The 24,208-nt window shown below is 40.2% G+C and overlaps 1 protein-coding gene across 4 annotated transcripts in view; it reads left to right on the forward strand.

The window, feature by feature from the left end:
• Positions 1-24,208, forward strand: part of kcnip4a (potassium voltage-gated channel interacting protein 4a) — a 140,496-nt gene that overhangs the window by 96,067 nt on the left and 20,221 nt on the right. The window contains exon 1 of one of the 4 annotated variants that reach the window (XM_023263536.3): positions 10,068-10,702. The exons of the other annotated variants lie outside the window; for them this stretch is intronic. Coding sequence (XP_023119304.1) covers positions 10,591-10,702 — 112 coding nt within the window. The 5' untranslated portion in view covers positions 10,068-10,590. Of the gene's footprint in view, positions 1-10,067; positions 10,703-24,208 lie in introns of those variants that run through there. 4 annotated transcript variants of the gene reach the window in all.

Consider the following 24,208-nt stretch of genomic DNA (forward strand, 5'->3'; position numbering starts at 1 on the left):
TATTAGGTCAGCATTTTGTTTTCATGGAGCTTATTAATCCACAGCCACCAGAAATTTCCATCAATCCATGAGCAAATCCCCAACAATAATACTGTGTTCAAGTTACTTAAGCATGTTGTATATTTACCGCTGGTGCTACAGTTTATGTTCTGAAGTCAGAATTCTCTCTCCTTTTTTCCTTTACATCATTGTGCATTCACTTACATATACTTTGCTGTGCACTTTTGAATTTGTAGGTCTACATAGTGATGGAACGCTGTGAGAACGGAGACCTGTCAAACTACATTTCTGTCAAAGGGGCCTTGGAGGAATCTTTCAGCTGCAGGCTTTTCAAACAGTTATGTAATGCCCTCTAGTATCTTCTTAACATGGACGTGGCTCACAGAGACCTTAAATGTGAAAATCTGCTGCTGGACAGGCATAGCAACCTCAAAGTGTGTGACTTTGGGTTCAGCAAGAGGCTATCTTATGTAGATGGTCAGATGGTGCTGAGTGAAACCTACTGTGGCACTCCATGGTATGCAGCACCAGAGATTTTAAAGAATTTCCCCTACAACCCCAAAGTGTCTGATGTGTGGAGCATGGGTGTTGTACTATATATGATGCTCTATGCATCTTTACCCTTCAATGACTCCAACATTACGAGGATGGTGAAAAAGCAAATGGAGCATCGCATTAACTTTCCAGAAATTCCACCTGTGTCATTTGAAGCAAAGGACCTCATCCAACGCATTCTGCACCCTGTTGTGGAGCAGCGCATTACAATTGGAGAAATATTAGAGAGTTCATGGATACTGCAGGAAGGGAAAATGGAGGACAGCAATGAGGCCTCCGCATCAAATGCAGGCTTCAGACAGAAAGTATCCCCAGAAGAAAAGACCAAAGAGGATGAACAACGTTCAATAAGCAGTTCAGATGCAGAGGAAGGACCATCAACTGCTGACCAACGATGATACTCTTGAAAATAAATACACATTCGTTTAAATGGCATCCAGCTGCAGTGTTTAAGATTCCACTTCTGTATGGCAACTTATACAGTCTTTGCCAAGTTTTTGCTGCTGGCACACCTAATACGAAAAAGTAAAGTACTACTACTACCACTAACAGTTTAGATATATTTACCTACATATATTAAAAGGTCATTTTCTGGACTTCCGATGACGTTATGCCTGCGATAGCAGCTTGAAAGGGGGCTCTCGTCCAAGAGTTTCATATTTGAGAATACGTTAGTCAGTGTCGGCATTTTTTGTATCAAAATCGTGGACACGATGAGTTCGACAAACAAGTCAAACAAAACTTCAAACAGGCGAGACAATGCGAAAGCCGAGACAGAAGAAAATTTGGCTAACCATGCTAAAGCTAACCACGCTTCTGCAGATGTGCACCAGGAAAACATCGCTGAGCTAATGGCCGAACTAAAGAGAATTGGAGCTGCGAATCACGAGGGCCACACACAGACCAAAGCCTCGCTGGATCGACTTGAACTCTCAGTACGGGACTTAAATGCAAAAATCTTGAAACAGGAAGAAAGACAAAATGAAGCGGAAAAGAGAATCAGTGAGACGGAGGACCGGGGCATGCGACATGAGTGCACACTACGATACTTGCTACGCAGAGAACTGGACCTCACAGCCCGCTGCGAGGACCTGCAAAACAGACTGAGACGTAATAATCTTAGGATCTACCAGGTCCCCGAGGGCAGCGAACAACGGGATATGATGGCTTTTATCCCAGACCTAATACGCAGAGTCTTAAATAAACCAGACATGGAGCTGAAGATTGAAAGAGCACACCGGGCGCTTGTATCCAGACCCAGAGATCCTACAGCCCCTCCAAGGTCCATAACTGTGAGATTTCTCGACTTTACTGTGAAAGAAAATGTGCTTCGATTGGCGTGGAGCCAGAAGAAAACGCTCCTGGATGGAAAGCCTATATATTTCGATCATGACTACTCCCCTGAGCTGCAGAGAAAGCGAGCGCGAGTACGGAGTGTGATCAAGCAACTTAAAGCCAAGGGAGTTAAAGCGAAATGTCTGTACCCTGCCCAACTCAAGATTCACTTGGAAACCGGAGACAAGTCTTTCTCGACGCTTGTGGAGGCGGCCCCTTTCTTACAGGGGCTTGGTGTGGACGTACAGACGGAGGAAAGGGAACGGCTGGAAAAGGCAGCGAGGAAAGACAAATGCTTTTTCTGTTTGGAATTCTTCCTGAGAATATTGATGACAGAGATCACAGATATGTATTTCGCATCCTTTTGCTGAGTGCAAGAAAGATTATAACGGTCAACTGGAGGAAACCTTCTCCTCCAACGAAGATAGAATGGAAACACAGACTGAAACAAGTCTATATTATGGAACATTTAACAGCAAAACTTGAACTGAAAACAGACCTTTTCATGCAAAGATGGACTCCAGTGACAAATTATTTGAAAACATGATGTACAACTTTCTGTCAAGTATTATTTACAAAGTGTGGAATTCATCCTTGAGTTGAATAAACAAGTTCAAAAAAAAAAAAAGGTCATTTTCTGCATTTTGCATTTTAAAAGTGTCAATGCACTACAAAACATTATTTTCAACTTTAAAGCTGAGAGTGATGTAAAACAGTAATGTCATTCTCTCCAGGAGCAGTCCTTCTCTTTTCTGAAATTTAACATCGGAAGCTTCATGTGTCACTCCGATCAACTTCTCGGGAGTGTTTCTGGATAACTCCAGACTCTTGGTAAGATTAGCTTATTGAATGATTCTTTTGAAAGAAACAAAATACTTTTGAGACTTTGTGTGGATGAGGACGACAACACAAGCTGTCCTTGCAATGTTGTGATGGGGAACATGCAGCTTCGCAACAGTCATGATTGTGGCAGGCAAGAGATTTCTGCAGTGAATTAGACTTTGATTGTAGTGCCTACAACACACGACCTGAAATTTTACCAGTATGTACAACAGGTATTTGTGATCAGAAGTTATCGAAATTGTCATTATAAGTCTGAGGGCGTGGCCATGACAGCCTCCAGAACTTTGATGCTTCGCCATGAAACATCAACTGCTGTGTAACCTCTGCATATTCCAATCTGCCTCAAACTTTACATGTGTGATCAGAGTCCAGCTTTGAAGACATCCATAGTCCAATACACAGTCAGAGTGATAGCGCCACCTGTTGGATGGACCTGAAATGCTGTATAACTAGCCTGTACATGTTCCAATCTGCCTGAAATTTTACGTGTGATGGATTTCATAGACCAATATACAGTCCCAGTATAGCGCCACTTGGTGAATGGACAGGAAGTGCTTCATTTCTAGCTCATACATGCTCCAATCTGCCTAAAACTTTACATGTGCGATCAGAGTCCGACGCTCACTCATCACATCCATTGGCCAAAATACACTATCGGTCGCCGCGCCACCTGGTGGACATGCTTGGATTCGCCAACCAGCAAGGATGCGAGGACCCATTCAACGCTGCTTGCAGCTTTAATTCTTGATAGTTTTTCTTCCGTTCGACCATTTGTGTCGGTGTAAAGTTTAAAGGGTTGAAAATTGGAAATTCCCTAAAACGCATTTGTGCGAACACACCTGGGAAAGTGAGCCAGAGTCCATGCAGTTAGTCCTCCATATCGGAGTCACATCATGGCACTCGGCGGTTGATTGCACATGCTGCTTCACTGAGGGTTGCCCCGGTTCACAGCTCATAATTGCCTTCCCCTTCACAGGCGCCGTCTCAGTAAATATGACAGCCTCATTTTAATGTGCCTCGGAAAACACAAACCCAAACACTAATGCTGCTTTGCATGCCTGAGCAAATCGCTGCAGGTGTCGCCTAATTATATCACCCACTTGTACCCTGAGCTGATCTGTAAACAGCAGGACAATCTCATCTTCGCCTCTGTGCCCATCTACCATCCGGCGTCGCTTTGATTGATGACGGCTACATCGAAGCCAGTTTCCCTTCTGCTGGTCTTGTACTTTCACAGAAGCTCGCCGTGTGCTTCAGGCAAAGATAACACTTGTCCAATACTCAATAGAGATTTTGTTCTCTGGGGCTGTTTGCTCTGCACAAGGTGGGGCTGTGTCAAAATAAAATAACCTAATATAGATCCAGCAGTTGTTAGATTCTCAGTAAACTCACTGAACTTATTCAAGCACCTGTTTGGTTTTATCACAATTTACTGTTCTGCTGATTACCTAATATTCTAAAGGCTTTAAAGAGAAATTAGTACAGGATTCTCATCTTTAACTGCAAAATACTAGGGCAAAATTTGAAGTGTTTTTGCAGGTCGTCTGGTTCTGGATGTGCTGTTAAAATGTGGAACAAATTGCCATAAACTTCACAATTTGAAATCCAACCTAAAGACTCATCCATTTCTTTTAAATCAAAGCTAGTTTGTTTTCTTGTTTTTCTTCTGTGTTCTTTTGATTGTTTTATTTTCCTGGTTTTTAGTGTTTCTATTTGCTTTTTTCCTTTCTACACTGTGTGCTTTTGCTCGCTAGCTTTTATCATTTTCATCATTTGTTTCATGTGCTTTCGCCTGTGTACTCTGTAAAGCACTTTGGGTTGCCTTTGGGTATGAATGCGCTTCGCCTTGCATACACAAAAAGGCTTTTCAGTTTGTTTTTCTTCTCTGTAGTTGTCGTGTTCAACATACAAAGAGTGATTCATTGACCTGTACCGCTGGTCGTGTCCTCCATGTCCTCTCAGCCCGGACAAAAAGAGATATGATCCTCCCTTTGTGAATACAGAGGATGGTAATTGGCAACACATGTGGCTGGAATGAGTCAGAAAAGATGTGTAATCTTTTCCGAGATCAGTGTATGTCGGTCTACCGAGGCAGATGAACAAAAAGTCGTCATTCAGACTTCTCCTGTTCGTTGCACAGATAAGAAATTTTTACGTAGACGTGGCAACTTGCCAGACTTACATGACATTTCAGACTTGGTTCATTGAGAGATGCTATCCAGCAGAGGTTATGGAGGTTGGACAACATCTTTGTGAAACCGTTCAATCGAGTCATGATGGCATGTGGTGATTAGGGTGGTTTGAGCTGTCATCAAATGATTGGATTTTTTTTTTTTTTTTTTTTTTTGTCGTAACATCAAAAGATACCAAAAAGAATTTAATGAATAGTTCATCACAAACATCTGAAAATGTTCAGCCATGTAGAAAATGCTGTAAAAGACCAATTTTGAAAGCATGAACATCATTGTTAGCGCCATTTTTTCTAGATTTTAGTTTCAGTGCCAGTTTTTATTAAATGTATTTGCCTGACCTAGATGAGGCCACAATCTTCCATATGAGCACAGTACACATGTGACATTTGTACAGCAAAGTTGATCAACCAGAAGCAATGACAGCCTTGTAATTTTCAGCGATACGTCTTTTATACACATTTAACAACAATAATAAGACTTATGTTTTGGGCCTAACTCCAGTCAGTTGTTACCACTGAGGTAATTGACTTTTATGACTGTAACTGAGACAGAAGCATCTTTATTGCACTTCTAATCCAATATTGAGTCCCCCCATGAGTTCCACAATTGTAACGCTCTCAGCCGCAAACATCACTATATCAATATTGTTAGTAGCTCTATAGAAGCATCATTTTTGCCTTTCACTTTCCACAGCTTTCATTTTCTTTTTCCAATTTAGATGTGATGTAATTTTGTAATTTTAACCTTCCACAGCAAAATATCGCTGTCAGGTCCATAAACGCTGAATTTTTTTAGGTTTTCCATCTGTCAGAGCTGCCATGCTGTAATGCTGTTAGAGTGGCGATTGTCCAGAATTTGTGTGACATTAATTGAACAAGATGCGGGGTGTAATATTTATCTGTCAGTGCCGTTGATAGAATCATGGCTCTGATAATAGTTGAATGGATGCTCCCTACCGCTGCTTTTTTTCCCACACATATCTACCTGTCAACCACGCAGCTTCAATAATTTATTGTTTGGAGATAGTATCTCTATGCTGTGGAAAGGTTATGATTGGACAGTTATTCCTAGATGTTTTATTAACCATTGGGCTGCCATGGGCCTGTTGGAGAGCCAAGCCATGGCAAGGAAAGGCCTGAGGTAGTGCATCCCCCCTGACATGGGAAAAAGAGGGATACATTCAGGGAACTGGCTGTGATTGCAGCTTCACTGATGTAGTGCCAGTGCCCACATGTTGGCATCGCTGCTGGATGCTGCAGCCCAGGAGATGCTGAAACATCTAACTATTAGGTCAGCTGATAATTAATACATTGCATATGACAGCTGGGTAATGCTTTGAACTAGAGCCCAACCAGTACTGCATTTTTAGGGCCGATGCTGATTCTGATTTTTCTTAACGTATTGACCGATGTGCTTTGGTATTTTTCCATAAGTTCAATTCACCAAACTGTTTACAAAGTTCACACCTGACCATGTCATATTTGTCAGATTTTTTTCTGTGCATATGTATGATTTTCAGTGAAACGTGTAAAATCCAGAGACATAGGTAAATTACTTTTTGAGTTAAAAATTCTTAAAGAAGGTGGGGTTGATTTTTGTGCCGGTTTCTTTGCACCAATCTATGGAGGAATGTTTGACATGGCATTACTTGAGAAATAATGTAGCTAGAGTCCTGAAATTTTGCAGACTCATTGATACGTGCATGTGGTCTTAAATTGTACAACCCTGCTTTGATAGAACAACACAAAACAGTTACATGATGGTGCAAATTTGGTCGAAAAATGTCCACATTTTTTTCTATTCCGATATTCAAATAACCATTAAACATGTATTTTTCACCCTAAGAGGCAGATTTTTTTTTCTCCTGTGATTGACACCAATCTGAGCTATGCACAGGCATACTTCATGAGAAAAGAAAATATTAAATTTACCTGTTTTGCGTTTATGGCCAAGAGTTGAACATTCATTAAGCAGGTATAAAAAGTGAAACCACTCAGAATGCGATCCCAGCTGGAAGAGTTATATAATATTGTTGCTGGGCTAAAAGAAAAATTCTAGTTTTCCTACTCACAGTCCTTCAACTAATTTTACAGAAAGTGGTACGATAAGCAATCAAGCATATATGTCAGACATATATATTTTTACTTGTTTTTGATTTCTTTATCAAGATCTGTTTTAACTCATCATAACCTTGTTAGCAAAGAGTTAGTTACATAGAAAGATTGCATTGGGAAAGTTGGTAGCAATAATACACAGAATACTCATTACCCACATACGTACTAACTTTCTATCACTGTATATGTCACGAACTAGTCAGCAGCTTACAGTGAAGACACCAGTTGACTCCACACCAGCTCTGCTGCGTGTGCTGCATGCTTTACGATTAGAATTTTATCTGATTTTATTGACTCCAGCTGCTTCCAACTGCAGCAAAGTTAAAACCACCTGCTTCCATGATATTTGTGTGAGAACCTAATGCCATTGAAGTCCTCCAGTTTGTACTCTGCTACATGTGCTGCAGTTGTAAACAATGGAGTTGGAGCAGCTCTGCTAGAAAAACTATGTGATGACACCATTTCTAGGTTACCTCAAGCATCTTTTCTGTAAAATATTCTGAAAAGAAAAAAAATATTTCAATATTGGCACATAAGTTGACCAACTTATATATTATTTGTTATTGACTACTTGATTTAGCATTTCAATATTTTTTGTATTTTTTTAGTAGGGTGTGGAAACGGGGCAGATTTAAAGAGGTGACATTTTTTTATTATCTATTTGTGCTGTATTGCAGTCATCTGCATCCACTTACTTTAGTCAGCTTATAGGCTTTAAAAACAGGCTGCAGGCACAACTGTGACTTATTATCATCTTTAAAGTTGATCTTATGAACATGCAAGCTAACAGTTGCTCATTTACACACCCGGCAGAGCAGAGCAACATTTGGAGTTGTATTTCTGGCTACCTAATGAAACGGCGTCTGGTATTCTCTTTGTTTATCTCTGCCAAACCTGGGGAGAAAATATCTGCCTGTCTCGCTGCTAAATGTTCCACTGTGTTCACAAGCCAGGCACTAAGTTTGTCTGTCGTTTATTGCTGCACTCTTACACGAAAGTAGACTTTTTCACTGAAAACAATTGCCTCCTACCTGTGAATATGAATCTGATGAGTGTGGGCCCAAACAGTAAGGCTGTAAAACCAACACAATGACCTGATAGATGATAAAATACTCAGGAGAGCTAAAAGATGCTACAGAGTTGGGTGATAGTTCTCTGTCGGTGCATGAATATGAGAGCCAGCTTTCACATTTGTATTGCTGTGGTCCACTTTGGATGAAAATATCTGTATTTAAAACTTTTCTCTTCTCACCTGTGGTTTGGAGAATTTGTGGTTTGGACAATGTTTTCCTGCCTGACATTAGTAAGAAAAAAAAAACATCTCTAAGCTAATGGTGATCAATAACAATGGAAAACCCATATACAGTGATGAAAAGCTAATACACATGCTAATTTCCCATCATTTTTAGGATTTTACAGGAAACATACATCATTGCATTGTCTAAAAATACACATTTTCATTGCCAATTCCCTCCAGAATATACAAACAGACTGACTTTTTACTGCCCACAATACAAAGTAATCCTTGAAATGAGTCCTCCATCGTATTTCCACAGGTCATTTTAGTGGCTATTTTTTACTTTCTATGGATTAGTCTCCAATACCAGTGACTCGTCACAAGGCCATGAGCTATTCAGATTATAGAATGTGTCTGCTGAATATGATTTTCTTTTTCGTGCGGCATCATACTAAATTATTCACAAAGATTAAACCCAAAAGAAAGAAAATATAAGAAAGAAAGCAGAATTAACTTCTCCCTTATTCTACTTTCTGTGTTGTGGAGAAAGGAGCAGCTGCTAGATGGACTGAATTAAATGAGTTTTTCCATTGCTGGAAAAAAAAAAGCCACTGCTACGTATTGAACATTAATCACAGAAGAATTGAGTAAGCGGTGAGTCTTTCACAGTGCCAAAATAATATCCTGCTGTGATGACTGTAATTAAGGTGCGTTTACAGCAGTGATATATGGCTGACTTTACTGTAGATGGAATTAAAGCTCTGGAAGTACATCAGAGGAGATTTACGGGTCAAAATAATCACATAGAGTGCAAAGAAATTGAGTCTAGCGTTGCAAAAGAACTAATAGAAACGTTTTTGGTATTTTGTGAGCTTGTATTTGTTGGGGTTAACCATGCGTAGTATTTAGTGTGGTGATTCCCCCGCCTCGAAATGGAGTTCAGTTGCTATTAGCTATTTTGTATAAGCATGTAAAGAAATAATCCATCTCATTCTGGATGACAATGATTTTGACAATCTACACAGGACCAGTAGATGGTGGTGTCTTCTCTCATTTACCGCAAATACCAACAGCATGAATCAACCTCACACACTCTGACTTTCTCCTTCTGGTTTTCTTCATCAGTCGGCTGCATCTCTGCGGAGTCAAACTCATTTTGAAAACAAGCAATTACTTAAAATGAAGCAGTGTGATCAATGTAATAGTGTTCCTCTTGCGCTGGTGTGTTTAAAAGGACACATATTGACCTGCACAATACAAAAAAGCCTGGAGAAGGTGCAATTTGTTGGACAGTTATATGGAATTTTCACTTTTTCTACCATCACAGTACTTGTTATTTCTTCACATTCTGGTTTTACTGTTGTACATGTGCATCATCATCACAATCATATTTCCTCATAGCTCTCCTTCTTTTTTCATGATTTTGAAGCCTGAAATCTGTTTAATTACAGCGTAACTTATAGGAAAGTTATGATTTTGGCTTTTTTGAATAGATTTCCCTGCAACTACACTCCTCTGTAGCCACAGAATAGTGCCAATTTCTTCATTTTTTTTAATGATATGACTGTAGAATTGATGACGTAGATAAAATAGTATCAAAATTCAATGTCACTTTGTGTGTCGTCTTTCAGGTTTGGTGTTCCTTTGTGTGAAGTTAACAGGAACACGTATAGCTCATGAGCGTTCGTGCATCTTGCAGCACCACACCTCCCCTCTGCCTCCGTTTCATCTCCCCTCCCTCCTCACTCCCTCACTCATATCCACTCCCTCTCATCTTCCCTCCCTTTACTTTGCAGCCAGGCAGCCAGCGAGTGAGAGCCACAAACTGTCAGAGAGGAGCAGAGTTTGCTCTCCCTGCTTTCCCTGCATCTCTCACATGTCTCCTCATTTGCGAGGGGAGGAAAGAAAAAGAAGGAAGCGCTGAGATCAGCATGTGTGGACTTATTTTCCATTCGAGGCGTCTTTTTCTAACTTCTCTGTGACCCCAAGGAGACCAGAGAGAGACCCTTCATGACTTCAGGCTACTTGCAAACTTGAGGCTAGTTCTCCCTTGTCCCATTCTTAACCTGGTCCTGTCTTAACCCAACCCAGACTGGATTTAGGGAGCAAACAAGCAAAAGGCGGGTGCCGGGAGGTGCCCGGCCCGTGCGTGTGGGCCGGCGTAGCGCTGGAGTGGGTGCAGGGGAACTGGAGCACGGGGCCAGGTGGGAGCACTGGTCCCGGTCCCGGCATCGGTCCAGAGGGCGAGGAGGCCGGCTCGGGCTCCGGCTTCGGGTCGGGCTATGGTGGAGCGGAGTGGGCAGAGGGTGGAGCGATGCTGAACGCAATCTGGGAGACAGAGGGGCTACAGACGGTGGGGATTGTGGTGCTCGTGTTCGCTTCCATCAAGCTGCTGCACCTTCTGGGGCTCATCAGCTTCTCGGAGGGTAAGATGCTGACGGGGATGTAGTGAGGGAAGAAGGAAAAGGGATGTTGAAATTGTCACCTTAATTAAAAAGATATGATTAGATTACAGGTATGTCATATTTTGTGAATATTGTTAATGCATTTCCAGTGTTTCCTGTCTTTGCTCATCATCTTTGGTTGCTACAGAACTCCTTTGAAAGAGGCTCCAAGTTTCTAAGAGCAATTTGAAAAGTTGTGGCAATAATCACGGTCATACCAAAGCATGAAAGACTCATTGATTCAGGAAAAAAACTCATGGACCATCTTACTTCATGAGCGAAAAAAAAATGTGACAAAAATATGTGTGACTGAAAGGAGGAAGGTTTTGCTTTTCAAGCTGCAGAGGCAAGTTTAGAATTTCTGGATTTGAGAGTTTGGAAAAGAGACTTCTTCTCTCACTGTCGTAGGGTTTCTCTATTACTGTTTATAAGATTTAATAATGAGATATTACAACCGTTTCATGTATATGCATTTCATTATACACTTGAGGGAAGCCCATCAAAGTGTTTACAGGCGCTGTAAGCTCTACTTAGCCAAGAATGTGTCAAGCGTAAATAAACGGTTCAGTTTAGACCTACAGAAGTTGTCTCATTAAGTAAAGTAGAGCAGCATAGTAAACAGTTTGAACTCAAAACCAGCCTATCCATCAGACAACTGCTTAGTAAACACACCTTATCTTCTAATTAGAATAATCTATCAACAGTGCATATTCAGAAAGGCAATAAGTAAACGGAAAAGCGTTAGAAGTGAATGGAGAGCTGGGAAAGCTGACCTTGTGTGACTCAACAGAAGTGTTTATGTGGACAACCGAGGTGTTAGCATGTGTATTGACTATGGCTGTGTGATTTAAAAGGCACGTGGGACTGCTGTTTGTCATTGAGGAGAACAGTGAAGCTCATGCCCAGTGCTTCATGAAACAGTGGAGAGTTTTGTTGCCCCCCTTCGCTCTGGATTTCCAAACGCAACCGACATGATATTGATGATCCGCCACGCTGAGATGATGCAGACGTCAAAGGCGGCATGTCGAGTGCTGCCCGTCTGTTGATATTCCACACAGGTGTCGCAGAGTGTAATTATCTGTAGAATATCTGTGCGGTTGTGGTTTATGACAAGCAGTCAATACAGGTATCGATGTTTCACATGTGTTTGCAGTCATATTCAGGTGAAGAAATGAGGCGTGGAAGAGCAAGACAGATTGGAAGAGGGGCTAAAATATAACTGAAATTCTTTTCAGAACTTGGCAAATAGTTGCGAAAATGAGGGATCAGGGATCTTTTAAACATGTAAACACTGGCCTTCACAGCTGTGGGTAATTTAGAGTCTACAAATCACACATTCTGCATGTTTGTTTGGGATGATAGTTTACTAAATTCTGAAAGTCAGCCCTTGCATAAACAAAACAATGGGTGCAATGCATAATTAGTTTAACTTTCTTGATTACTCAGTTAAAAAAAAACAAAAAACAAAAACATTTCTCAGAGCCTAAGTTGCTATAAATGGTTCGTTTTATCAAACCAGCTGCAAAACCTTTGATTTAAGGTGTACATCCTCACATTTAAGAAGCTGGGACCAGATAATTCTTGGCCTTTTGCAAGAAAAGTGACTAAAATAGCCAAAGCATTGCCAATTAATTGACTAATCATTCCACCATTAATGCATACTTGAATAGCATCTGATTAGTCAATTCATCTTAAAAGAATGTGTGAAAATAATGAAAAATGTCTGTCAGAGTCTCCTGTACTTCAAAGTGACACAAATATTGAAAGCTTAATTAGACTTTTTTTAAAAGATCAAACTACAGCAAATCCTCCTTACAGCAAATGTTTGCCATTTATTGTGAATAAGAATTAAATGCTTTCTCTCTTTTTATTTTTTGCACCCTTGCTCTGTGAAGCATATTACAGCAATTTCGTGGAATTAGCCAATCTGTTATTTCCAACTAAATCGTCTTTTTTGTGTTTCAAGTTCATTCAACTGAATGATGTCTACTTTTTTATTTCCAACCACTTTAGACCTCATAAGAAAACATGACTCTTTTTTTTTTTTGCTTAAATTGATTAGTCACCAAATTCCAATACCCTTGAATTCAGTGAACTCTTTTAATTGGATTTTTAGACATTATTGGGTGAGTTCCCATAATTCACACTTTGTAAATTAAAATGTGCATAGAGCAACAACTCTTTTTGTCCTAGTATGAGCAATGGCCTCAATAGATATAGCAAAAAGTTCATGTTCAATGAAGAAGGGACTCTTAAAATGGAAAACTAGCTTTTTTCTGTGTCGATTCACCTTAATTCTGTAAAGTTCAGTGAACGTAACAGAATTTCAGATCTCTAGAAACAACTTTGAACTCTTTATTCAACCTGAGTTCAGTGATTGTACAAATGCACTGTATTGTAGAGTGATCCGTGCTGATATCAGGATTCAGCACCTGTACTTGGAAATACTTTCAATTTGAAATTGGTATCCTAACCACCAAGCAAAGCTTCATTTTTAAATAAACCCAACTCCCAACATCATGTAGAATTAGGCTGCATTTGTAGCAGCTGTCGCCTCCTTCAAAAATTTTAAAACATGTTTGTTTTTCATCCCTCTTTTTTTCAGAGAAACCTCCAGGGACAGTGTTTCTCTGAGAGTGCATGCTCTGCTTAACACTCATACAGTCAGACATGTTCACAGCTGGAAGCTGCCCAGTACGATCACATCCCTCCACTGCTGGCCACCTGAGCAGCCCCACTGGGGTATCTAGGGGATAAAAGGTCTGACTTCTGAAACCCTCTGTGTGTTAAATGTTGAGTGGGTTCTCAGCTGGGCTGCAGATTCAAACTGGCAACACTCCAGTCACAGGAGAAAACATGAGTTAGGAGCAGCTCTGGATGGGCTTTACGCTGTTCCAATCTTTACTGTATAGTGTCAGGAGCAGCGATAAGAAACTGTACCCTTTACATGAAGTCGTCTCAGACCACAAGCACAGAGCTGCACATCTGACATGCAGGGACTGTACACTGACCATTTCTACTGCACAGATTCTAAGGACTTCAGACCTGGAAAATAATTGATTAACAGACTCTTCCTGTCATGGGCGACTCACCACATTGGCAAAATATAAGATCTTTGCATCTGTCTGTGCACACTCACCAGAGCATTCTGCTGTGAATACAAGCGAGGCCTGGTGAGCAGCATAAGAATTGCCACTTTCAGCTTAATTATAAACGTTGCTGAAGTGTTGTGCACATGTATTCTATCCCAAGGCTAGTGTTGGAAAGTCACTGCAGCTGCTTAAGTGTTTGCTCAATGTAGCTCGTAAAATGATGTAATGAGCACTGTCACATATTGAATTACTGGAGAAATTTAGTTTTTTTTCCCCCAGTAATTTACCATTATATTTCCAAAGCCTGATGTCCTTAGATGCACTGCGGCACAATAAGGAACAAGTGTCACTTTTGTTTTTCTCATTCGCACATATAGCCAGAACCTTTTCTCACATATGTACATTTTTCCTCATGCCAGGGCATTAGTGCAGACTGCTGAGCAAAGCCCTATAGGGTGCAGACTAATCACTGTGTCACACAATAATAAATTACTCTCTGTTTCAGCTGCACACAGCAACACCCCCAACTCCAACCTCATACCCCCACCATCACAGTTGTTCACAAGTGCGCCATTATCCAAACAAAGATGGAACATGGTGTCAATATGGACTCACCATTTGATATTAGTGGGTGAGATTATAGACAGCGTCTCAGCACTGATATTCATCGAACAAGATTCTCGTCTTCTGTGTGTTCTTTATAGGAATTTATGGCCTGACAGCAGAGAGACTCCGTGACCTGGCTTAGTTTTGTTCCTGGTTCTGTTTTTACGTATTGGATAGTGTCTACAGTAAGGAACAGTTTATGGTCTGTGTTGGGTCAACTGGTTTGGTACGTGATAGACAAAAATGAAGCACAAGTTATGTTTGGAGGTGATGCAGGTCTTTATGGGATTGTTCTCTTTGCCAAGTCACATGTTCATCATCAGAGTTGAGTCAGCAGAAATGTTTAGCATCTTCTTCATTATTTCAGATGATGGCATTTACAGCTTGTTCTGTATATTTAATTTGTAATGTTCATCATGGAAATAAATCTTGTTATTCAAGCAAGCATGTAAATTGTTAAAATATGGGAAACAAATGACTCAGTGACAAGAAGTGAAGTGTGAGATATTTAGTAATATGTAATTATGCTTCCACATACCAGTCCATTTAAAGGACAACAATCAACTGGCCCTATTACCCTTTGGCTCTTCTCCATGATGCCTATTTAGAGCAGTGATTTGATTGACTTAACCTTTGCCTGAGCGTCCTAACTTATGGGCCCCTCTGGTGTCTTTAGAGGCAAGAAGGGCAGAGCGAAAGAGTGCGCTGGAAGCAAGAGGCCTCAGCTTGTCAGTTTGAGTCAGAAAAGCAAGGACAAGTCATTTTGATGAAACCATCACAGATAATAAATTCTGATAGAAGCATGACAGATGCTTCTGAGCCAAGGATCCGATATGAATGATTGCCGTGCTTAAAGGCTCTCTGTGGAAGAGAGAGCGAGAGGCAGATTATATTTGTAAAGATGCACTTAATTAAATGACCTGTACCGTGCAGTTGCATTGCAGGGATGCAGGATCATGTACATCATGTGCACAGTCTCTGATGTTATTAAACATGAACAGGCTTTTTGAGTTTGAGATCTTGTTCACCAGTGTTTCATTATGCAAATTGGGAGACTCCTATTTAAGATGGAAAAAAACATAGTTTACGCTGAAGTCAAAATAAAAAAAATAAAAGTCCTTCATGAACCTTCAACCATATCGAGACCTTTGAAGCTGCGCATGTGGCATTTCTTTTTTCAATCAAGGCTACACACAGTATGCTCACTCAGCGTGTTTGTGGCTTTAATTAGCCCATAAAATGAATAATCATGTTGCCATGTGAATCCAGCAACAATATTTTACATAATGAAACCAAGGACGTAGGTTCTTCATGCATAATGTAGTAATTCATTGCCAACCTTGTAGCTTATTGTGGATTCTGTGCTTTTCATTTAGCCAGATAGACTGAATGTACCATGCAGGCTGTATTGTATTCTCTAATTCCATACATGATGTTTTTTTAAATTCTTTTATGAATTCTGTATATTGTTCTTTGGCTGCAGCCGATGTTTTTCATTCCTATTGTTTCTCGCTATCTAACCAAACTGAACCGAAGAGTGTATTTTCTGAACCGATTGAAGGAAACATTTTGTTATGAAAGGTGAGTGGTGGACGGACCAATCTAATTTTAGTGGGGTGCACTGATGCAAAGAAGCTTTTTCCTCTAAATATAATAAAACATCATTCCTCATCAGCTGCAAAAATTGTAAGTTAGTCCCAGAGAAGTGGCATATTGAGTAATACTTTTAGATTTTTGAGAACTCCATATTGATTTACATTGTAAAATCAACAAATGATAGATATACAAAAGCGAAAAGCTCATAAACACAAATCTCTTTGCTTATTTTTGAAGCCAAACCGGTACTGGATTAGTGCGACCAATACCGATTTAAGGAGTGAGAGAGTCTGATATTGATAAATCTGTCAATATGGGATATATATGTGTGTGTATGTCAGGGTTATATTGAAAAGGAAGATAATTAGGAGTTTATTGATTTACTTTCTAGCAACATATTTCACAAACAGGTTAGAAACTTGCCCTGAAGGCACTGCTTGACTCCGCACTACCGTCCGCTCAGCTGTACTACATGTGCTGCAGACAGAGCCGAGTGGATTATAAACTATAGAGTCAGTGCTCTGCACATGGACAAGCTATGTGGTGACACCATTTCTAAATTACCCAAGGCATTTTTTTCTGCATTAAGCTTTTAAATTAGTGAATATCGCATGACACATACACTGATACATCTTTGATTATATCGGCTGATAATATCAGTCAACTAATCTACTGGCTCCACCAATGTCGATGATATTGGCTGGAGTTGTTGACCATAAATCATGTTATTACATAACTGGCTAGCACCTTTTAATCACAACAGTGGCAACAGAGTCAGAGCCTCACTGTCAAAGAAGTAACAGAGTAAGTAAATAAATAGTTTCATTGACTTTCCAAGCCACTTTGTTTCACTTTTGTTGTTCCACTCACATGCTCCATTGCCCCGCTTTGAGTGTCATGTTTGTCTTTTGGCTTAGCTAGTTTGTAGAGAAAATTAGATGAGAAAGATCCAAAAGGTTGTTGTGGGATTTCTGACTGTTTATGAGAAACAAACACTGCCTATCTTGTCAGAATACAATCCATTAATGCAATGGTAGCATCACTGCAAGTTTCCTGTCAGCAGATGGAATAAGGATGACTCACTTGGAAGTGAGTCATAAAGACTCTCCCGTCTTTGGGTACACTTTTTCTGGCATGAAAGCTCTAAACTATGGAGCTGAAGCATGATAAAAGTCCTTCTCCTACCATTGTCCCATGTTACAATCTTTAAAATGATTGGAGTAGAAAGGGCAAAGGATCTTTATGTCCATTGCTGCAGCAAGGTTTTCTTAGAGACAGATGATTATTGAAGCACTTCCAGGTGACAAATGATTGCAATTAAAAGCAGTCTTGCTCTTTCCCCGAGATTCCAATAAATTCCTCACTCCTCTGATGGTGTGTCATTATGGCCAGGGTGAGAGTCTGCTCTCCCTCATAAAGAACCTTGGCATCCAGTCCCCAGATCTCCAGTCAGCGCAGTCAGTCACACTTAGTTCAGAGTAGAAAAGGACAGCATTTTATCTGATGTCCATCCTAAGCCTGAAAAATTAGCCTCTTGAAGTTCAGGTCATTGACATTTCTTATTGTTCCTACTCACATGTGCTTGTTTAATCTGATTAGAATTATTGTTGCATGAGGAAAACTGAAGCAAATTGCACTAATGGTGGAAAACAATAGCTGATGCCTTCCGCTGCCAGTAAAGCACCACTTTGCTACTTTGCCTTCTGTCTTGCAATAACTAACCTGTGGGGAATACTCACGGCTTCAGTCCATTTGGCTGTTTACGCAGCTCTATTCCCAGTCTTCTTGGACCCAAATTTATTTGGATCTGCCTTTCATCATTGGTTACATGGCAAAAAACTTACTGTTGTGTAACCAGTGAATTCATATCTCAGCAAAAAAATTTAAAATGCAAAACAGTGCATTTTTTATTCTGGGCTGTTGCACAGACATTTGGTGTTGGATTGGATTTCAAGACAGACCAAACACTGACCCTGCCTTCCCTGTGTTCCTTTTCCCAAGTCGCCATTTTCCTCCTTGCCATAAGGAACAAGAGGCTGTTTTATTAAATAACTGCAATGACATATTGCTCTGTCTGACTCTAGTCTTAGAGCTTTTTTGTATTTGTGCCCACCAAATAGGAACAAATGGCAGATCTGTATCCACCTTCCACATCGTCCATCTGATTTATCTGATATGAAATGAGGCTTTTTCATTACACGGTGGAGACTGTGTTTGAATTACTTTTCCTTTATTGACTTGGATCTGCAGATCTAACACTTGCAAAAGCAGAATTGTAATCAGCAGATGTCCACTCTTGGCAGCTCTGGTGTTCAGGATATCTGCTATAATTTGTTTTAGGGCATTAGAAAATATTTGGTGCCGCAACAGGGAATTCATTACACTTCAGGAAAAGCAAAGTCAGCCACTGCAGTGGAGTTAGATGTTTTATCTTTTGTCTGCAGGCAGATCTGGAGATTCCAGCCTTATGTAGTGTTGCACTTCCATTCACCTTTTCACGGTGAACTCGTATCAGTCAGCATATCTCTACAGAGACAGCCATGTGGTTTCTCTGATACACATAGTGACACTAGCCTTTTTTTTTAACAAGCATTTACGTAGCTTCGTAATTTCCCACCAGATTAAAATGCCTCCAAACTCCATTCTACATTAAAGTAAAGCTGAGAACCTGAGCCAAAAGATGCTGAACTCCCTATATGGACTTCCAATTTAGAAAGAGTTCCAGCGTGAGTTATATTCAAAATTTTCCCTTCCTCTGAAGCACAAAGAAAGCATTCCTCTGAGGCCTTTGAAAGGCATCAAATGTATAAAGGCTCTCTCTATATATTAAATTCCTTTTCACTCATGTCTTTCCATCTAATATGGCTGGGTTCCAAGGGTAAACACACTGTATGTAAATATTACATCAATGCACTCTCATTATGTTTAACATCTGAGGCAGAGGTCTCATCGGGAAGCAGATGTTTACTGTCGATAGAGGCATTACTTGAGCAATAAATCAAAATAGCCACACAACACTTTTTCCCAATTTAGTATTCTGCTGAGAGATGACCTATGCCTGTAGAGTTGGTCAGTTTGTTATCACATCAGTGTATTTTTGGGAATCGTGCCAGAATAGGCTGCCAGACATTGCTCATCTGCTGTCATCCTCTTCTACATGTAATTGCAAGTTGCAAAGTGTCACATTTGTCCCTGTTTTCCTCAAAAACAACATGGCGCTTTGGGAGTTAAACGCTGAATTGAAGTCAATCCTGAGTTTGAAAGTAGCCCCCTATTCCCAGGCTCTTGCTGATTGTATTAGATTTAATTGGGCCAAAAGGCCATGCCTCTGCATTTGTGCACAACTAGCCATATGACAATCTGACCTTCTGTAAATGTCCTATGCGCAGACTAATGCGTAGTTACTAATACTGAGCTGACCTTTAGAAATATGGGGGGGGTTAAATTTAAAATGGAAAGAGGTATTGACAAGTGAGTATAGCAGGGGGCCCAGTCATTAGCTTTGACTTGGACATTATGCATACAGCTATCAATTGAATCAGTGAGTTTTATCTCCATATTACTGTTTGATTTTTTATTTTGACTGTATTCTACAACATGTATGCAACACGTATGAGCGAAAAGCAAATAGCTATGTTGCAGGTTGAAATATGTTTAAAGTTCATTTAAATCAGCAGACGCAATGAAATTACAGTGTGTTTTTCGTATTAGAGTAAAACTTTGCTGATGAAAGAGACAGTCGCCCTCGGATTTTTCCTTTGATACCATCTGGTCGATGTCCGCAGGAGGCAGATTAAGATGTTCAGAGATTGACACCTGGAAGCCGCTGACTTTAATACCTGGGGTGAGGTCTGTCAACATGTCAGCAAAGTCTTTCTTTAGCATTCATCACAAAATATATCACTTCAGTCAATCCATGTTCATTTCGGTGTCAGATTTATCAGTAATTACCACGTGAAAAGCTCTTAGTAAAACTCATTAAACAGAAGGTGTTCAAACAGCAAGGAGTTTTTCAAATCTTCATTGAAGCAAGTTGTGTTTGAAATTAAGGATCAAGGAAGGTTGGTGTTGAACTCCTCATTAGGAATTCTCTCAAGTCACACAGCGCGAGACTTAGCTGCAAAAAAATTTTCTAATTGCCCCATAAAAATCTGCTGTTCACTGTCCTACACATCCACTTCTGAAAAAGTACAAACACAAAATCTGTTTCCCATGTTGATATCATGTGTCACTGAACCACTGTCACACTGAATCGCTAGCGAAGTAAGATAATCCATCTTCCTGCAGAGCAATTAATCACTTCTGATCTAGAAACCAGCTCAGACTCACATTAAGATGCAGTAAAAAGGAGCTACAGCACTGGAGTCCATTGCCAGATACAATCATTCACAGAGGGGACTCAAAATATCCCAGAAAATGGGACTGATTATAATGTGCCTAAAGAAATGATAGAATCATACTGACACCTCAGAATTTAAATTCCAATTTGAATTTCTCTTGGATATTAAATCGTAATATCAGCTTAAAGCCTAAAACTTTATGATCATGTCTAACTACTGCTGCCATTGATGGCCGTTGCGGTCACTTATACCTGCTTTTCCATATTTTGTCCTTAAATGGACAGCAGTAGACACAGCACAGCCTCATGATGAACTTGATACCCGCAGTTTGCTGGTGACTTTTCCTGTGCTGTATTACCGGGACTGAGAACAGGCTATATTAGGAGTGAGCTGAGGCTGAGATAAGATCAGGCTCCGAGTTTGGTTCAGGTGTTAAGTTTGTCAGCGACAGCGAGATGAGGTGTCATTGGGAGCTTATCGATGGCAAGCGTCATGGTTGGCTGAGTTTGTGAATGTGAAGAATCCTGATTTATTCTGGCAGTTTCCTTGGGCAGTTTGGGATGTTACGATCAATCACTCGCAAACCCCAAAGAAGCAATAGAGCGTCTGATCAAAGAATTTATTGTCTGTTGAAACCAAAACCTTTAATCAGCATCACTGCTGCACTAGCTTCAAATAAGTGTCTTTTTAAAGAATGTGGTTTATTTACTCAAAGTTAGGTGATGATTGTGTGTCTTTCAAGCATGAAACCAATTATTAATTATTGTAAATTTACCATAATGTACCTTCAGTTAAGATGAGTTATCAACAAGTAACGTGGTACTTAAAATCATCCTAAAAGAACCTGCCATGCCTATGAATATAGTATACGGAGCACTTAAAAGGATTAAAGATTTGGCTTCACTGACTACTAAATAAAACAGGCTCAGTTTGACTCACAGATCCTTTCATTTTAAGGATGTGCTGTATGTGCATCCAAGAATTGTTAAGAACCTATTTTCTCATGAATCCAAAACTATCCTGATGACGTGCAGGAATCATAGTTTGTCATATCCGTTTTAGAGTTATTATGTCTTTGCATTTAGTTTTACAACCAGAATGAGTGCTTGAATCATTTCGGTCAGACTCATATTTCTGACAAAATGTTGGTCAGTATATTTTTTTATAATTATGTCAGAGTTTGGTAACTTTTCATGAATTTCTTATGCAGATTTGTTTGCTATTTGCCATAGGGACACTGCTCGACTCCACACCACCATCTGCTCAGTTGTGATATGTGCTCTGCTACATCTGCTGCAGACAGTGCAGGACCATGATGACACAGTTTTTATATTATCCCAAGCAGATTTTTCTGTGTTATTTTCTGTAAAATAAAGTTTCCATATTCCATATAGTTACATATTGGGCAACATTTACACCATTACCTATATATCTGGGCTGCACAGTGGTGTGGTGGTTAGCACTTTCGCCTTCCAGCTAGAAGATCCCAGGATCGCGACCTTTCAACTCTGGCTTCCTCCCACAGTCCAATAACAGGTTAATTGGTAACTCTAAGTTGTCCGTAGGTGTGAATGTGAGTGTGATTGTTTGTCTCTATGTGCAGCCCTGTGATAGACTGGTGACCTGTCCAGGGTGTCCCTTGCCTTCACCCTAAGTCACCTGGGATAGGCTTCAGCCCCTCCATGACCCTAATGAGGATTAAGCGGTGTATAGATAATGGATGGATGGACCTATATATCTGTGACAAACCAGTATTCACCAATTATACTGACCAATGGATACATTATCTTGGCTCTAGAGAGCACTGCCTCACAAAGCTGCTGCATGCCTGTAGTCTTTCTGTAAAAGCTTAAATGTGAAGCTCAGTTTTTTAAGTATCTTGTTTTCAGCATCACTCCCCTCCTCACCCCCTCCTCAAAAACAACTTTGCATGAGCTATTTCATTATTTAAACAGGTTTTCACATTACCTGCATGGAAACAAGCCTTTGTATTCTCAGCATTAAGTGAAACGTAGAAAGGTCACCGGGACCGATTCAATTAGACTAATTTGGCCATTAACTGTAACCCGGAGCCACTGTCCAAACTGTGGCCGAACATCTTCAGGCCAAAGCTGTATAGGCTGACATCCTTGGTGCTGGTGCACGTAACAGTATCTAACTGTAACTGTCAGAGGATAAATTGTGCTCCCTTGGAGTCATGGCCTACTTTTGTGGGCCCTGCCTTCTTGGCGCCATGGTGCTAAAGGAAGCGGCGAGGAGTTAAACTGCATAAGTTAAGAGCTCATTTTAGAGACACACAGAGACACAAACAGAAGCTCTTGACAACAGACATCTATTTCACACACAGATGCAGCTACACAATTTTTGACTGACAACTTTATCGAGAAAAGTCTTAGAAAAAGCTAAGCTAAGACATGCAATGGGGAAATAAAAATGCATTGTGTGATAAATGTAGTCAGAGTCTGATATTAAAAACTGTCTTGGTCAATTTCACACAGAATAAATATAGACTTCCCCTATTAAAGGTCCATTTAATAATTTTGATGTAAGTTTTTTGCCCATACTGTATTAAATTTATCTGTACCATGCGGTCCCTCGGGCCATCATTTGCCTCTGTGTAGCAAGTACTGTACATATACCCTGATAGCACAGCCAAGAAGCCGCAAACTCAGCAGCACCATTCATCAGACTTTAGCACAAGGATTGAGCCAAGATTTATTGATTTTCAACAGCCAAGTGTGGCCATCTGAATGCATTTTAGTTTGTGCATGATATAGATTTATCAGTTATTTATTAGCCACTCTTTTTGGCTTTATGGATCCAATTGATTTAGGGCTAGTGAGAGTTTTACCCTCCAGCCTGACATTACCTTCAAGATAAATGAGTCTTGAATTATAAACCTTGAGGGAGTGTAGCAGTTGAGTCATGATTGATCAGTCCAGGCTCATTTTCGGGGGTAATATACTCACATTCATTTTTCAAGGTTTAAGTATTTTTGCAGCTTTGTCAAAAGATATGTGTAGTAGACCATTTTATGACTGTAGTCTACAAAGCTAGTTACATATGTCCAGTGGTAATTAAATGTGGCTGAGGCATTTTTCTTTGTTTATGACCCTCACAGGGGGGTCAGTCTTATTCTCTGGTATTGCTGGAGGGCAAAAATGGTCATGGCTGCCTTGTTACTCAGAGGAGGCTGTGAATTACATTTCTGATGAGCTGTACATTCAGCTACGACCTGCTATTAAAGGCTGCTGTCGCTCACAATGCTGCTGTGGTTGGTGTTTTTTTCTTTCGAGGAAGGCAAAAGTATGACAAGACTATGTGTGTGCACGTAATAAGGGAAATGTTTCAGAACTGGCTTGCTTGCTTTTCTTGATTCTTCAGGACAATGACACCTATTGAAGACGTTTGATAAATTGGATACAAGTGCAATATCAGCAAAGTGGTGAACTATGATCTTTGCACCAGGGCACAGCATGAGCTAGTCTCTGCTTTATCACACACACACAGTCAAGCGTCAGATCCAATTTGTCAATAAAATAAAAAGGGCAAACATTAATTAGCCAGCCACGACTGCATGCTCTTTTCCAGCCCGATTAAGCACTGTGTCACTCAGGCTTTGCTTTATTCCACTTTAGAGATCACGTTTTATTGCCTTCACATTGGTTCAAGTTTTTCACCAACAGTCATGCTTTTAGTTTTATTATAGAGATAGTTTGATTTTGCTCTTTCAGTCATAATGTCTGAACTGCATCCTAATCTCAGCCCTGTACCGAAGCCCACCACATTGTCCTTGAGCTCCAAGGTGGAAAAAGATGTCTCTCTGGAGTGTAGTGATGCTTCCAAATAAAGCC

Source organism: Amphiprion ocellaris, chromosome 23, assembly GCF_022539595.1.
Source record: "Amphiprion ocellaris isolate individual 3 ecotype Okinawa chromosome 23, ASM2253959v1, whole genome shotgun sequence".
NCBI classification, from domain to species: Eukaryota; Metazoa; Chordata; class Actinopteri; family Pomacentridae; genus Amphiprion; species Amphiprion ocellaris.